Here is a 17,387-nt window from a genome sequence, read left to right on the forward strand (position 1 = left end):
CGAGAAACGGAAGCTGTTGGGTAGATAATTAGGGATCTGGATTTCTTCCTTCCAAACGTGAGAAAGAATTTTAAAAATAATTTAGTTCAGATTCTGAAGAAACAAAGGCGTATTTTCACCTTACTCATAGACAGGTGGGCAGCTGCGTCAGCATGTGTAGGAACAAGTAATAGGTTTTGTCCATGATGAAAAGAGAGGAAAGAAAACAAAATGTTTGGCCGTGGAGCCTCTGAAGAACTGTGTTCTCTTTCTTCTCTTTTCAGCATGGACAAAACCTATTACTTGTACCCTTACTCACAGACAACTGCCTTCTTATGTATTTCGGGCCTGTCCATACACTGTAGCTGAACTATGTCACGAGAATTATTCACAGTTAAGGGGACATTTTAAGGAAAAGAACTTAAAAGTATAAAAATATTTTCCCATTATCAAACAGCTTTTTTCCCCAGTATTGTATATTTTTCAGGATAATATATAAAAGGTGTACAGTTTATTTGATATACAGTATATTTATTTTCAGTTATTCAGATAGCTTTAACAAAAGATTAGATTAGAGATGACTGACTCTACTTCCCTAAGGAGAACATGAGATCAAAGGCAAAATGACTAGGCACGCTGTGCAAAATGTTTCAACTCTCATGTTTCTGAATGTGTGTGACAGACAGACCTGAATTACTGTACCATCAGAACCGTGACAAAACCAAGGATGAAACTACCAATCTAATAACGGCAGGATACCAGCGCAGATGATACAATTCTGTATGCTGTGCAGATTTCTCCAAAGGTGGCAGAAAATGAATGTTTTTCATTCTCTTGCATGTTGGTGGTGACAGATTTGTCCATTGGTAAATCACAATGTAGCTTTGTGTGACACTCAATAACGGGAAGGAGACATTCAGTCTGAGAGCTCTCTAAATTTTTTTGTTCAAATTCTTTAATGACCCTGTTTATCTAGCTGTCCCAGAAATTGATACCGATCAACCATTACCAACCCAATATGTGATGTTAAATGCTTTCTCTCTGTTTTGCTGGCTTGTTAGCCATCACCAGTTTTAACATGTATGTACGTCTTTCATGCAATCTAGCTTCTGGAGAGTTCTGAAATCTTTTGAGCAAATTCCAGGACATTCAAAGACTGAACTGAGTGTTTCATCTAAGCTTTGCTAGATTAAACAGAAATTTATTTCAAGTGTTTGTCTTGAAGTACTTTTTAGTACTTCTTTACTCTAAGTGCATCTTGTTGTTTTCCTGGCTAGGGATAAAGTTAATCTCTCAAAAGCTGCTGCGCAAATGTAAAACCTAACTGAGATGCATCACACAGAGGCCACACGGACCGTGCTTCATTTCAATGCAGCAGATCACAGTGGGGCATTCGACAACTGTGAGAAAATCTGTGCCCTTTGAAAACAGCAAACAGCTCAAGTTACAAATCAATCAGTGAACACATCTGCTCAAGACATCCATGCCTTCTTTAGAAGGATGGCAGTGCTAACTGCTGTCATTCTTCAATAACTATAGCACTCATTTGGAAGTGTAAGGGAGAAGCTTACATCATGTGAGTACTTTGTTACAATTATAGTATCATCTGACATAGCTTACACACTTATACAGGCCTGTCTTCTGAAAGGAACTTTCTGTGTGAATGAGAGTAATGGATCTGGTTTGCACATTAACACAAGAGGGGTAGCAGAGTGGAGGGTTGGTTAGGGTTCTGGCTATGGACTAGAGGGTCACGGGTTCAAATCCCAGGTGGGTTGCCGATGCTGTATCCTTGATCAAGGTGCGTTCAGGATTAAAACAAAGATTCTAAAGGGACTAAATGGAATTTAGTAATACTGACTTCAATTTCATATCCCCGGAGCAGGCTGTTTTTTTGCAAGGCCCACGAAGACACAAACATCACTAGTGCCACCACACAAGACATAAATGGTTTCCTTGGTCTCCCAAAGACAGAGGGGAAGAACGTAACACAATCAGCGCAACCAAACCAGACCTTCCTGCAGGAAAAGAAACACATGTCTATCCAGAGTTTGGCCCCTTGACTTAATTCCACTTTATCACCTGTTGATAGGACTGCCCTTGTGTCATATTTCTGCTGGTCTCTGGCAGCTCTGCATTGCTCATAAACTGAACAAATAGATACATCTCTGAATGCAGGCGAATGCTCCAGATCTGGAAGGAGTGAAATGCATGTTCCATTAAAAACTGCAAACTTGATTTAAAAAAAATAACTCAGTAACTCAGTTTTTTTTCTCCCCTTCTTTGCTCTACCTTGCGTTCTCAATGTTGTTTCAGAACAATGTTCATACATGTAACCATGTAACTTGAAAGACAAGTTTGGCAGTGTGTACGCAGACTGTTTTGTGCCGAGATGATTTAAATGCCAGCATCATGTAAAACGCCTGCCATGTATAAACAGCAGCCTTTAAACTCACAGGATTTAGCCAGCAAGCTTAATTAAGAAAGATTAATAATCCAAGCAACTGGCAAGCATGTTCCATGAGTGCTTGTTTGCATTATAACCGTGGAAGATGGTGTTTTAATCCCTTTTGATTAATCAGGAAGAAAACAAAACGGGAAAATAGCAGTTCAGCAGTTATACACCAAGTAATTATCTATGTGCTGACGGCTGCAGGGTCCTGTGATACAGGATTACTGTGAGCTGGCACTAAGTCAGGGGCTTGTGTTGCATTCTCCTCCAGCCATAAAGCAACCCAACAGCAGGGAAACGCCATGAATGTCAGAAACATTAGATTTTAACTGATATGTGCAAAAACATTAATACAAATCTGTGCATTATTAAGTTGAGTGAGTTTTCTACAGGTATTTAGAAAAGGTTTTAAGCATTTTGATAAAGTATATGGTATGCTGAATTAGTACCACGTAATTAAAAATGATGTTATGCATATCGATATTGTATATTTTTTTCTTTTTTTAAGATAAATAATTTGTCTACAGTAGATTTAACGTGACACCCAAATGCATCAGCTGTCTATTGCTCTGAGGTTTGCTCTGAGGCTGCAGACAACAAGGGAGGGTCCTGTACTCTGGACAGAGCATCGCTTGATAAGTCAGCCTGCCTTCAGATACCCCAGGAAGGCAGTAAACTTGACCACCAAGGTGTATCACACGTGCAAGAAGGGAGTCAAGGGCTTCCCATGCACTGTGGTGGTTATACTGTCCAAAGGTTTCTTGACGACTGCTTGGCTATTCCATGCATGAAGTACAGACATTCAATACGAAGCAGAGAGTCACAAATTAAACAGCCACAAAAACACGGTTCTTGCATGATTAAACCTATTTCCAGTTGCTAGTTTCTATAACCATTTCATGTCACGCTTACACCCAATTGCAAGGTCGTCGCTCGTGTGTATGAGCAAGCATCAGACATCCCTCCCGACTGCAAGCACGTACCCCACTCACACAGCTTCCAATGTGTCCAGAAACACTGAGCACCACCTGGACAACCTTAAGTAACGCTGCGACTGTGTATTGTCAGAGAGAACAGCTCTCATCCAAGCGGGCTCTCTGGGGAAAATCCCTTTTCTCTGAAGAGCCTAGGTCTCTTGCAGCATGAGGAAACCTGAAACCCAAGCCTTCCCTGGGCTTCTCTACCTACAGCATTTTCTCACAATCGCTTTCCTTCAATGTCTCCTTCAACACGCCTGCAGGGGTGCAGCCACAGGGCAGTCGTGCCACCCATCTCTGTGAGCAAACTGGTAGACCTGGCATTGGCTGAAATCCAGGAAAAAAACACACCACGCACAGAAAAACAACAAAACAATTCCCACCAGGCCTCTGTGGGGGGATCGGCCTGGCCAGGGCAGTGGCAGCGGAGGTGGCGCGAGTGAAACAAGAGGAGCCGAACTGCAGGAGTGCCGTCCCCCCTGTCTGAGCGGAGTGTGCGAGAATTCACACTCCACCGCCGAGCCACACCCACAGCCGGGGGAGACACAGACGCCGTCTGTTCACGATGGCGACAGCCCCAGAGTTTACTGTCTCAACACTGGCAGCGCAGGTCCCACAGGCGGGCCACACCGGGCGCTTCCTGGACAGGTCCAGAACACACGAGCTAGAGACGTATTCGCCTCGCCTGCTGCAGCGGTGGAAAGAAAGACTGTCTCTTCCATGGTAATTGACACATCAGATTCTTCAGATTTGCTCCCCATTCATTCATTGCGTTTGGCCTCACAGTCTCACCTTTCTTAATCCCACCTTCCACAAAACCCCGAAATGCTCAATTGCGGGCGACGGGCGCTGAGAAAACCACCAGCAGGAACAAGGGCACAGCTGAGCTCAGTGTGGTTACGCCGCTGCCAAGAAGCGGACAATGGCAAGAACACAAGGCGGCTCTGGAGCGCGAGTGAGAAAATGCAGCAGAGTTCCTGCTCCTATTTTTAGTTCTACGCGCACACTAAAAAAAAAAACAACAGCACGCAGCTACAACGCCAGGCTCTGGCAGTGCCCTCGGTGAGCAACGGGGCCCTGACAAACCTCAAATTCCTGAGAAGAAGACACCAGCTACGCAGCGAAAATCAGGCTCGGCGGGATCTGCGCGGGCAGAGCCACCACTCCCTCTCTCTAGGCGGCTCAAGTTTCAGCCGAACGGGCGACACATCGGCGCGCAGGCGGCCCCACAGGGGTTAATCCACAGTCAGGTGTGAAAAACAACAGGTATGGGTCTGCTCTCGGGCCGCGGAGGAGAAAGGGGGAAAATCAAGGACTCACCCAGTTCCCTGGAAACTGGAGACACTGCAGCGTTCTCTCCTATCTTGGAAACGGCATCGAAGTAGGCCCTACCGGCCAGAGACATGGCTGCAAGGGGAAAAAGAGCACAGTTTCAGCCTCCCGCTCGCCAGCACTATTATTATAACCCGAGTGGTTTAACTGCTGTACCAGCGGGGCTTAGTATGTCACAGCCCATGCCTGCAGAGCCAGCTAGTTTCAGACATCGTTGATGGCCCTTGAAAAGACTGCTACACAAGTCATTAGCAAATGTCTTGGTTGGACTGTCACTAAGTTAAATCCCTAAGTATGACACCAACAATACTTAAGCAACTTCATACAAGGTTGCTCCTGAAATTAAAAGCTGCAGGAATGTGAGCACAGGGATTAAAAACTGGATAAGGAACAGGAGAGAGTATTTTTTTTAAGGGGCACAACCTCTAAGTGGGCTTAAGCTGAAGCTCAACAAAGCACCAGCAGGACCTCAGTCAGAATACTGTGTTCAGTTTTGGTCATCACACTGCAAACAAAATCTGGAAGACAAGCAACAGGAATGATTCCTGCTCTCGGGATAATGTTATACAGGGTCAAATTAAGGGAGATGCATCTCATCATTGTAGAGTAAGGGAGGCTTGAGCCAAGTCTGTAAAACACCAAGGGGTATTGAAAAGGTCACACTAAGGGTCTATTTCACACTCCCTAGAGAAGCAAGGCCAGGGGTCAGATCTGGAAACAAAAAGGAAATTCATCTGGGGTGGAGAAATCCCAAGTATTTCTACACACGAGAAGGTGCTGGACTGACGCACAGCTGGACTCAGTTTTGTATGAATTTAGCTACCAGACAAACAAGAAGGGCCTCTTTTTGTCTGCAGCCTTTCTTATGTTCTTATGGAATCTGCGCTGTACATCTTACCTGCTGCAGCTTTTTCATAGCTCCTGCCCAGGTTGACAAGGTTTCGGAGGCCGGGGTTGAACTGTTCCATCACATTCTGCCAGAGAAAACGACAGAATCAGAACACCGTCTCGCCATCGAGAGAAAGACCAGAAATCTCAGCTTTTCCTCACGAACAGGCCAGGTTGCTGCTTTGTGAAAACGCATACAATATGTGAGTGTTCACCTTGTGGATTTAATAATATTTAGAATATTGTAAGATTTATATAAAAGACATTTCAGTACCCCTGAAGGATTCCAAGATGCTTGTTTTCCAAGTGCTTTAGATGAACCAGCTTTTGCACAGTTGACCAAAGCTTTTAAAGGGCAATGGATTTTAAACAGCAATCACTCTCTGTCCGAAAGAGACTTGATTTACGATACGTTTATATATAATATATAAACCTGGCATGTGGTCCAACACTCTCGATTGCAGTCTCAAATGAAACAGTCTGTCAAACCCCTGGGAACCACATTCCTAATGGTATATTACTGTGCTTGAAAGAGTCTGGATAAGGCTACCCTGTACAAACACAGGACTGAAAGTCATGTCACAAGTTGAAGGATTAAAGAACAGAATCACTTTTACCTGCAACAAACACGACCTTGGAAAGAGTATTCAGGCTACTGAAAGCAACAGACACACTCAACTCAACACCCAGCTTCATGCTGAGCACAAACGCAGGAGACAACAGAACATGACTTGGGCCGACTCAGGACGGATCTAGAGGAAGTAAGGAACAAAGAGGTGATTTTCCAGGATCAATAAGGCACGACTGTCTGGAGAACCCAGATATGCCGAATGCCTTCCTTTTATTTCCTTTCTTTCTAAACACCCTGTGCACAGACAGGCCATGACAGGAATCCTGCTGCACATCGAGGAGGTAGCAGAAGACCACAAGGGGGCTGTTGGGTGAGGAAGAGCCCATTAAGAGTCCTTGTCACATGGGATCACTGCGCCCATGCGGGAGTACGGGGGGGCAGAGCGAGGAGCAGCCTGGCCTGATCAGCCAGCGTTGATGGGGTCCCCCGTGCCATGACACCACCATCGTGTTTTCACCGAACGCAGAGAGCACGCTCACCAGCCCTGGCACCAGAGAGCACGCTCACCAGCCCTGGCACCAGAGAGCACGCTCACCAGCCCTGGCACCAGAGAGCACGCTCACCAGCCCTGGCACCAGAGAGGGGCCTGCAGCCCTGGCAGTAAGAAGACCTATAGTGCATCAACAGGAATACTGTCCCAAACGGCACATCCTTGACTGCAATCATATTCACTTCCACCCCACGATACTAGCAGCAGCCCCGGCTTTAAGCAGAACGCAAACAAGAGACGTGGAAACAAATATCCCCGACATGGCTGAAATCTCCAGAGGGAAGCAAGGACTTGTTGGTTAGTTTTGTGATGGCGAGGCACCGGAAGTGCAGCTCAGAGAAAGGTTTGAAACAACGTGGTCAGAATCCGATGTCTTAACAGCGGCTGACTGGCCTCAGTGGAGGCAGTAAACACAACTGAATGGGACGCGCTGGAAAGGTCGAATGAGAATTTTATTTAAAAAATATTAATTACACAGCATGTGTGGTCATGCCTTATACTGTACCTGTGGATAACTTAAAAAACAACTAAAAAAGCATGTATTTACCGTTTATAAACATACAAATTCTGAGCATATAATTCTGATACCACCAATACCAGAATTAGTCACACATACGCCCTTAATCATGAGCACATATTTAAAGACACTATGCTTCCTGCTTCCCACCTCACGTATGTCCTGTATTCAGTCTGCTTTGTAATCTAGTTGTTTTATGCCTAATGTGATATAGTTCTGATCTGCTCTAACCATCACTATTTTGTAAAACAGAAAGCACAAGGGTCACTTCCAGAGTCTCAATACATCACAGTGCAAAAGCAAATTATCACGCGTGTATGTTCTGAGGGCACAATAATCCGTTAGCTTTACCAGGCTAAACACGCAGTTACGGGTTTTTTAGAACAACTGCAAAAATGAACAGTGGGTAATAACTGTTGGGTAACAGATTTATTACCCAAATTATTCTCTGGCTCTTTTTCATATTGGATGCCCAAGCTGCCCTGGCGCTGACAGTGTTGGTGTCGACTGTTTCATGAAACATGTGCACTGTAACAGCCATCACGTCGCTCAGCAGAGTGCTGGACGACAAGGCGCAGAGCTCCAGCCATCCCTCTCCGCTTTAAGGCAGGAGCAATCTGAACTCGCACCGTCTACGACTGCGGAAACCACAGCTGAACCAGGAGGCCCGCCATCTGACAGCAATCCAGTCCAGCGCGTCTGTTGTCTCTCTGCGAGTCTTTGTTATGCAGAGCGACACCTTTGAGATTCTCGTCCTGCGGCGCCGCTGGGGTTTCTGACCTTCAGGCCAGGCCGGGGGAGTACAGACTGATGCAGATGCAGATGCCCTGGGGGCAGTTCTCACACACATTCCGATGGCGTGAGGATACTCTTAGATACTCTTAGGATACTCTGCTTTTGAAAGGAGTGTCCAAGACAAGAAATCCAGGGGCCATGGGTCTCTTCTGGTCTCCATTTCACCTGAGCTCTCAACGCAACCCTTTTGAACATATTTTGTACACAATTATGTACATGTTTAAGTGGAAAAAGCTTATATTCACTCAAGGTCTTAGATTAAGCAGCAAACAATTCTGTCATACAGATTTAATGGGCATCTTAAACTCACCAGCTTCTTAAGTTCAAGGAAAAAAAAAAAGTTATTTTTTTCATTTAAACTTGTTCAGTTGTCTGTGCGTATTTACCTATAGTTTATGTTTTCACTATTCACTGCACAGGGCATTCACCCCTATCCTGATGAAAGGAATGTTGTGGCTACGTCTTATTCAACAACTTTCCAAATGAAAGGCACAACTACTGTACATACACACGCAGCATATCAGTTCATAAACTGCAGGACTGAGATGCGAGTCAACTGGGCAAACGGTGCTCGAGGGATTTAAGAGGCAAAATGCCCAGTGGCTGTGGAGAGTGGCTCAGGACTTTCTTCCGAATCAGCTGATTCTTAGAGTTTGTAACTGGGAAACCGAATCGACCAGAGGCAAGTATAAAGGAACATCATGCAACAACAAATAAACACAGAGAATGAGGAACGCTAGTTACAAGCACGTTATCAGACTGTCTTGTGTGAACCAAAAGGAGAAATTCTCTGCATGCGATTCCAAGCCCTACCTTCCCGAACTTTGAGACCCCTGCAGACCTGGTGTCCAATCAGAGGCCGTTTCGCTTACCTACATCAATAAATACCAGAAATAAACAACGCTAGGGCCTCACGTGCCCATTGGAATGTAATGCAATTGAACCAAGAGCGGCCCATCCATACTGTAGGTCTTATCTGATAAGTGAACTATTTATAGATACAATCTGGCACCCTGTGCAAGTTTCACATCATACGGCTTTCGTTGCGAGATGATGGAAGGCTTGCCACTGGCCTGCACAAAGCGACTTCTAGGCTCTAGAAGCACAATAATCCACTGGCTGGACTGATGGACTGATGGAGGGCGGTGAACATCAAATCATAACTCACCAGGGTGCACAAACTGCAAGCTGGCTGATATACAGTACGGCAACAGCAATGATTAACGTCGACAGCCTTCTAGAATTCATTCAGGACGCCCGATTATGATTCAATACATATTTGAAACGTTATGAAACTTAAAATATTGGACGGTACGGATGGCCAAAGCAAGGGTTCAGGCACAAGACAGCGATATACTGCAGCTCCTTCCCACTGCTGCGCCGCACTGCTAAAGAAAGTGGTTTCTTACTGCACTGGGACTACGGACTCTGAGAACTTGAGGCCAGTTTCTTCACCCAGGGGCCTGTCTCACCACTCATGTACAGTGACACTTGGCCTGCAGGTGACCCCTGTCCCGATTCCAACACTCGTCGCCCTTTTCAAACTAATCCCAAACCCGTTTTACCTTCGCGTTCCCAGATCCCTCATGACACAGCCTCATTCAGGCGCACTGAAAGGCCTGGCCGTGACTCACCGTTCCGGACAGGCAGGTTTGGGATACAAGGGGTGGAAATGAAGCCCCTATCCCCAGTGCAGTTAGTAATAAATTCAGCCATATAAGCGCTCACAGAGCTGCATAAGTTACTTGGACCTGCCTGTGCTGGTGAGCTAAAACACATTTCCAAAGCACGAACCTTGTATGTTTTCTAATGACACAAAATATACATGATTCAAAGCCTAATTTGTTGCTGTTGACTTATCATGGAGAGCAAAGTACCTGTCTGTTTTCACTGCAAACTAAAAACCTTTTTGAAATACCCCCAATAAAGAGCACAGGACAGCAGTTCCTGTTTTAACGTCCAGGCACACCCATTCTCAAACAATGAGCAGGCAGGCATGCTCACCTGCACCTAGCGACCAGGGGACAAACAGGTGACTCTCTGCTCCACTGCTGGCACAGGTGCTCCTTCACTGCAGCCTTTCCCATTCCCACTGCTCGGGTCCTGAACACCGGATACCAGGGCCACTGCTCAGAGCCGTAAAACCCTTTCCTGTCCTTCGCGCTACTTGAAACAAACACGTTCCCTTACAGAGCCCCTACTCCCTTTGATGATATCTAGGAACTGCGATGGGGAGTCACATGACTGTAGCAAGCATCCAGCACCTGATAAATTGCAAACGCGTGCTCCATTAAGGATGTCTAATTGACCAATTCGACCCCAGACGGCTTTCTCTCCTCGCTCGCAGGGGCACAGAGAGAGCCTGGCGAGTGATCACAGTGACCCGGCTGCCCGCTGGGCCCGGCCAGCTCACCGAGGGCGTGGCCACTGCACCCCCCTGCAGGCTCTGCTCCACCCGCTGCCTGCTTTCCTTGCCATGGCTCTAGAGGCAGGGGCCAGAGGGGCCCCAGAGCTTTCATTTAGCGAATTACAGATATTCCCCGTGACTCCAACATCGATCTGTCGTGTCTGCAGCACACAGGACAGTTTATTTTCACCATCCATAAAACTGGAGTTTCATTTTAGTCCGACACACTGGCCAACCACAAATAGTGACTCAAACTCTCAAAACGCGTTTCAGCCAGTGAGGAACCAAGTAGCAGGCTGTCTGCTAAGAACAACATTCAGTGTTAATTACTTCCAATTTTTCCATTCGAAATTCTCATTTCTGCCGGGGGGAATATGACGGTGGAGTGAAACGGGAAGCTGAACACGAAACTGAACACTCGGAGCTCTGTGTGACTGATGAAACACACCACTCAAGCAATCAGCTGTGGAAAATAATAAAAAAATAAACTTCTCAGTGCGTGCTGTGCCGGGCAGCTCAGGACGTTTCCATCGGCTTTCCATAAAGGAGCAGCTTTCAGGAGGAAACGTGGAGGATTCAGGTTTTGCAGGTGTGCGCAATCCGCATTTTAGCCAATCCACCGGCCGGCGAGGAGGCGATATTGATATTCATACCACGGGTCATGCCAAGGGACACTTCTCAAAGTCCACAGTCCGGACACGCCGCGCTGGACGGCAGGGAAACTACTAGTTTACGAGCTCTGGGGGACTTCGCTAAGCCGAACCTCCTCTCTTTGGACCGATCTGATTAACCTTACCCGGTTCAATCAGGTACAGAAGCAGTACCTAGTCAAACGGCACTGGAAAACGATTGGGGCTTTTCGAGTACGAAGCGGAAGCGCTATCATGCAGTATATAGTTCAGACCAGCGAGCTGGAGTCGGTATTTAATTCCATTATCAATAAACGGCTTACCTTGTAGGTACTCTCGGTGAGCTTGTTCACTTCTTCTGGGTCTCTCGACATTGTTATCCTTGCCAAAGCCTTATCTCCTTTATTAAGTGAAAACTGTATATTGGTTTCAAACGCCGGCCCTTCGGAAGCCAAAATTAAAAAAAAAAACCCAACAACAACAAAACCTGTTTCTACATTCAAAATGGTAAACGACAGCTTCTGCCGTTTCCCCTGAAGACAAAACCTCGGGTGACCTGCGCTACTTTTTTGCTTTCAACGCAAAAATACGCGTTTTGGTCAGTTGTTGTTTTCAAGAAAGCGGAGAGAGAGCGGTAGCCGGGCTGGTGCCACAGGTGACACGGATCCTGGCAGGCAGAGACGCGCTGTACGCCCGCAGCCTGCGCCAAAGGGAGCTGAACTGTCAAACTTGTGCGCGTCTCGCCGCGCGGAGGCAGGCAGGTGGGGGCGTGACGTCAGCGGTCCGAGGCGGTCTGGTGTCTTAGGTGAGCCGAGCGCGGGCGCGCATGCACGCTCACACCCCGAGCCGGGGTCGTCATGCTTCGGACATGCCGACAGTTGTGCCCGCCCTCCCGCAACATGCACACAGGGACGCTTCGGCCCGGTACCGCCTTACCCTCCTAGACTCGGCGCCTCCAGTCAAGTTCCAGGATTAACGGGGCGTATCCGTAACCAAACAGCACATTCATTTCGCCTCGGATTTCACTCGCACTAGCCCTCGGTTCCTGTCACACTGCGACTCGTGTCACGGGCCAGTGGGTGTTTAAATTGAAGTCAACAAATTCAATCATTAACCTGAAGGCGAGTCCTAGTTTTGTTCGCAATTCAGCCGACAAGACGAGGGCCTCCGGCTCCCCTAGCTCATACTGACACCATTACCGAAAGTGTCGTGGAAATGTTTTTGTTGCTGTTGTCGCTTAAAACCAACGCCTGTTAGACACAGACTTTCAGCAACAGTCTAACAACTTACCTTTTCCTTGAGCTGTTTCCAAAGGGCCGAGTAGCAGGAGGTTGCATCCGTACGGCACGGTCAATCCGATTTTGGCTGGGCCCGTGTTTTTAAGAGGCGGTTTGTGTTCAGGTATTGCAATAGGGCGAGAAAGGGAATTTCTGGGCAACACATAGTAAACTGAGGTACCCCCGGGATAAGCAAGTTTTCACTGCAGCCGGCCCGAATTATTTTTCATGAACTTCACGAATCTGCAAACATTGCCCGTGTTTGAAATATCGTGCAAGGCTTTTCTGATGAAGCCCTCCATTTCGGCATGCGTGGGCGCTCCTACAGAAACAGCGCGTGGAATCTCCAGCCCCGTCGTTACTTTATCACGTTTGCAGTAGAATACTTGTACAGTATGTACCACCATGCCTATCTACTGCCGTATTAACAGAGAGAGCACCATTTATGCGCCTATGAAGCCCTCTAGTGTCTTTATAATATTATTGTCTGCGGTTAAAGTAGGCTGTACCGGATATCTAACCACGGCCTGACCCCGATGATTGAGTGAAATAGCGGCCACTAGCGGAGCAAAGAGAAATAACCGGTCGCGGGAGCGATCGAATAGCTGTAATTTCAACAGGTACAGTACGAGTCAAGAACAGTTTGGACAAAGGAAGACGCACATGCCACTCGCAAGGGAAAACTGGTTTGGTTTTGTACCCTTACCCTTATGGGTTATGTGTTATGTAAAGTAATTAAAAATGCGAAAAGATGCACAAAGCTTACTTTTAGATCTTAAGAAATGATCACACCGCCTCAGGGGAAGACTGCAAGTTAATACTGTGCAATTTCTGGAAATAATCAGGGTTAGGACGCAGTGAACCTACCATTACTTTGAAAACGTTGAATTAAAGTAAACTTCTTTGCTGAATTATATGACAAGGCAAGGATAGAAATCAACAAAACCAACCATTTCAAGAAAGGGTACAAAGGGGGGGGGGAGACATCGAGCCCATTCCGCTCCTTTGGCTGTTAATGACATTATCTGGAAAAGCGATCCAGCAGTTTCTAGAAAGAGCCTGGCTGGGTGTCTTGCAACATGCCCACAAATTTTCAGTTATTTTGGAGGTTCAAATGCTTCTAATACCCTGAAATCCGTAACACCCCTGCTTCTTCTGTGCTAATGGACTGTTTAATATATTCTATAAACTTAGTTTTTTGTCCTCATAAGGCATGATGGCTATTTCTTTCTTGGTAGACACCTGAGTGAAAAAAAACTTATAATATATTAGCCATTTTCTTTTCATTGTCTACTGCTATAGGAAGGAACTGGCTCAATGCGTATTTTATATAATTTTAAACTGTGAAGAAGTGTTGAAACGTTGGGGCAGGAAGGTGGTGAGGTGTTAGATTTTTCGTCTGTGCTCATGGAGTTTTTCCAGGCTCCTGAACTTATTGTGTGTGGGTGTGTGTTTGCACTGCGATGGGCCTGCGTGGTGTGGTGGGTGTGGTCTCTTATGCCCACATTTCTAGGATAGGCTCCAGGTTGCTGTGACTCTTATCAGGATTCAATATCACAAATGAAAGCAAAAGGAGATAACAAACAGACAAATGGAATAAGCAAGTGCTGAAACTTACTGTACCTACAGTACGTCTGCAGCTTATTCATGTCTGTGTGAGCGGAGTTCCAGGAAATGTCACTAGATGGCGACGTACAGCAGTTTCTGGGGACTTCGGGCACGTCGTTTCTGGTCCTGTGGGGTCTGTGTTTCTACAGGCTTTTTTAGGTCCCTTTAAAACATCTGAATAACAAAAAATGACCATTACATGGAGTATAAAGACCAAGCGGTTAAGAGAACACAAAAAAGTGGCAGTGAATTTTACAGGTTATCAAAACCAAAGGAGACTTGATTGTCAGGATATGAGCAGATATGAACATCAGGCATTTAGAATTACAGGCAACCGTTTCTGAGAAAGTTCTATTTAAATCCACAATCTTGAAAGTCCTTTAGTTTTTGATGTATTTTCATTGCAAACTTTTAAATGTACACTTGAATTTCAATACTAAAGCTAAGATATGAGAAAATCTTAAGGCCACTGTACTGTACTGTCCCGCGAGCAGAGCAGAGACAGTGGTACACAGATGTGGGGAACGCTGTCTGGCCTCTTGGCTGAGGCTTAAACTGCTCTTCCACTCTCAGAGCAGCAGAGTTGCACTTGCTCATGTCTTCCTATAAATCTCAGACCTCATTTAGAACCGAATGCTCTGGTTGATTCACACTTGACCACTATGCTGGTTTAATTTGTAGTGTTTATTACTCCTTAATTCCTACATTTATAAGGTTGAGGGAAAATAGATCTGCATCACATTTCAGTGGTGAATCTACCCTTTTAATCTCTCCTTTGTACAACATACAGAACCTGGTGTCGCTGTGAAGATGTGGCCAAGCATATAATAGCATAAAAGAGAACCAGGAAGGCCTTGAGTGTGGTTTAATAAGCAAGTGTATTTTCATCCCATAGTGCTAAATATATCCTAGAAGGACAATCGGTGATGGGGAAGCTACTCAGACCTGCAGCCATGGCCTGGATTTCACTGTCATTCTCACAGGCTGCTTCCCCCGTGTTAAACAATGTGAGGATCTGAAGTTAGGGCACATTAACATGTCTGCCTCCCTCTCCAGGTAACTATTCTTCTTTTCTTTGATGATGCTGGATGTTTTCCATGAGGGGATTGAATTAATTTACAATTCACTCTCATCACATTCCAGGACTCCTGCGATGAGCAGATCAGGTGGAGCAGATCAGCATGGATTCATTCAGCATTCTCCTTCAAGCGATCTCTCCGTGCAGCATGCAGCGATCTGGGAGAGAGGCAAGGGCACGCAGAGAGGCTATGGCTTGGGTGAAGTTTGGGGTCACCATGTGTATAACCTTGCGGAAGACCTTCATGTCCACATGCTACGCATAGACCTAAATTATCATACACAGTGCCGACATACAGTACAGCCAACCTTTGCAAATCTTTCCATGCTGGTCACCTAAGACTTTTCCAGTGTCCTCCAGGTGTCCAGCTGTCCCCCAGGGGCTCTGCTCAATGCCTTTCCTCCTTCTCTTTTCCAACCTTGATTGAAGACAGCTAACGTTGAATGCACAGCAGAGAACAGACAGGAAACTAACAGTAGCCCTTATGAGCAATTAATATCAATAGAGAAGGACAGAGTGTACTGTAACCACAACAGTTGCTAAAACACCACGTGCTCCTATGGGTGGTCAATAGGTTCTTCATTAGTTTTCTATGGAGCTGTGGAAATAAATTTTGACTCAGTCAATTCCCCTGGAATCTTCACTGGTACTTGTTAGGATCAGTCAGGGCTCAGCGGATGAGGAATTCTGTCATTTTTGTCTGTGTTCCTGTGTGGAATAGGGAAAATGCAATGAGACCTGGTTGTGCAGCAGGATAAGCAGAGCTAGACAGAAAGACTTTGTAATGAATGAGCCCGGACTTAACAGCACTTAACCGTTAACACCGCTGGAGCACGAGAGGCTGAGCCGTTTGCCGGAGGAAAGGGAAGAGCCGAAGAGTTTCCCACACCTGGCGTGGAAAGAGAGCTGCTCTGTGCCTAAGCTTTTTGAAACAGCTTCCGACCTTCAAAAGCACAAGCGCCAGGAAAGGAACACAACAGCAAACCTCCACGGGCCTCAGGTGACGGATTCGACAGCCGCTTGGTTAACGAAGAGACAGCGATGAAGAAAGAGCATTGCTTTGTAATTAGCGTTGCTTGCTCACTTCGGGGAGTGAAGAACATTAAGCCTGAAGTGAGAGGAAAAGATCACAGTCTACAGCTGGGAAGACATGCTTAAGCACTTGAGAACATATGGACTGAGATGATTATGCGAAACTATATGATTTTAATCCTTCCAGCATCGTGCTTTGCCATGATCCCACATTTCTTACGTGAAGTTTTAGCCCTCCTAGAAACGTAGAGTTAGTGGCTGGGATTAACGCAACTTTTGAAAGAAAAGAACCGAGCCTCTGAGAGCTGGAGTGGGAGCTGCTCACGGAGTCTCGAAACGCCTGATCAAACACCGATTTGCTATATGTTCCAAGTATGTGCTGTAAGATTCATTGCTGTGAAGTGAACACTCATGCTACATCTGTGCGGTGCACTTCAATAAAACAATGCAGCACAAATACAATGGGATGTCTCAGCCTATGTATATTGCACTGGACATGCAGAGCTTTCAGCACTGTGATTCCCCGTAAATGGGCTCTCGTGGAGTTTTACTGTGTCACGGCCAAGCTCTGACCTCTCACCTCCCAGAGACTCGCCATCTAGTTGAATTGGTCTCTTGTTTCATTGTGTCAGTTTGCTGTGTTTGTTTCACTTCTGTTACATGAGCCATGTTCCTGTTGTGCTGCGCTGTGCGTTTTGCTGAAATGTGCTCATCAGAATAAATGACATTTTCTTCTTTATGTAGATAACCTACAATTTCCATTTTCATCTGTTACAAAGTCACCTCGGTATCGATATCGGTTTACAGTTTGGAACTGCAGCATTGAAATAACATCATCATCTTCAAAATCGTCATGAAAAAGATCTTTCTTACAGGGCTTCCACAATGCATCCTGGGAATCTCAGGGCATCTTCCCATCTCTCTCCCTGTGTTCGAAGATTCATTTGTACAATTCCTATCGCAGATTTTATTTCAGAGGGAAATGGGGATGTTTATTAAAAGAAATTGAGTGACAATCCCCGACTTAGAAAAGGAGCTTTTCAATGGTGCATCAGAGGATCTAAATCAGAGTGTTTTTGAAACTGCGCAGCCAGTGGGAGTGAATTTGAGTATTAAAAGATTATAGTATTCACTGACCAAACCCATGTAATCCACAGTTCCAAGCTGATCTCATCTCTTGACTAAATAAAATGAGTCTAGTTGTTTGTTTTTTTCTTTGTGTTTAGTTGTACCTTCAGACTAGTGCAAAAACTTACATCACTGAAGATAAAAGTGTTATTATAATGCAATTAAAA

The 17,387-nt window shown here is 45.7% G+C and overlaps 1 protein-coding gene and 1 long non-coding RNA gene across 4 annotated transcripts in view; one reads left to right on the forward strand and one right to left on the reverse strand.

The window, feature by feature from the left end:
• baiap2l1b (BAR/IMD domain containing adaptor protein 2 like 1b) overlaps positions 1–12,828 on the reverse strand; it is a 42,268-nt gene extending 29,440 nt beyond the window's left edge. For 2 of the 3 annotated variants that reach the window (XM_015360268.2, XM_015360271.2), the window contains exons 1-3: positions 11,421–11,572; positions 5,639–5,714; positions 4,729–4,815 (exon numbers count right to left, since the gene is read on the reverse strand). In XM_015360268.2, coding sequence (XP_015215754.1) covers positions 4,729–4,815; positions 5,639–5,714; positions 11,421–11,471 — 214 coding nt within the window. In that variant the 5' untranslated portion in view covers positions 11,472–11,572. Of the gene's footprint in view, positions 1–4,728; positions 4,816–5,638; positions 5,715–11,420; positions 11,573–12,387 lie in introns of those variants that run through there. The other variant, XM_015360269.2, reaches the window with a different exon arrangement.
• Positions 11,549–17,151, forward strand: LOC138224298 (uncharacterized). Its single transcript, XR_011182740.1, has 3 exons — positions 11,549–11,902; positions 14,878–15,038; positions 15,126–17,151. It is a non-coding gene; the product is annotated as an uncharacterized lncRNA (long non-coding RNA).
• Positions 17,152–17,387: the final 236 nt, after the last annotated feature.

This window comes from Lepisosteus oculatus, chromosome 19 (assembly GCF_040954835.1).
Source record: "Lepisosteus oculatus isolate fLepOcu1 chromosome 19, fLepOcu1.hap2, whole genome shotgun sequence".
NCBI classification, from domain to species: Eukaryota; Metazoa; Chordata; class Actinopteri; order Semionotiformes; family Lepisosteidae; genus Lepisosteus; species Lepisosteus oculatus.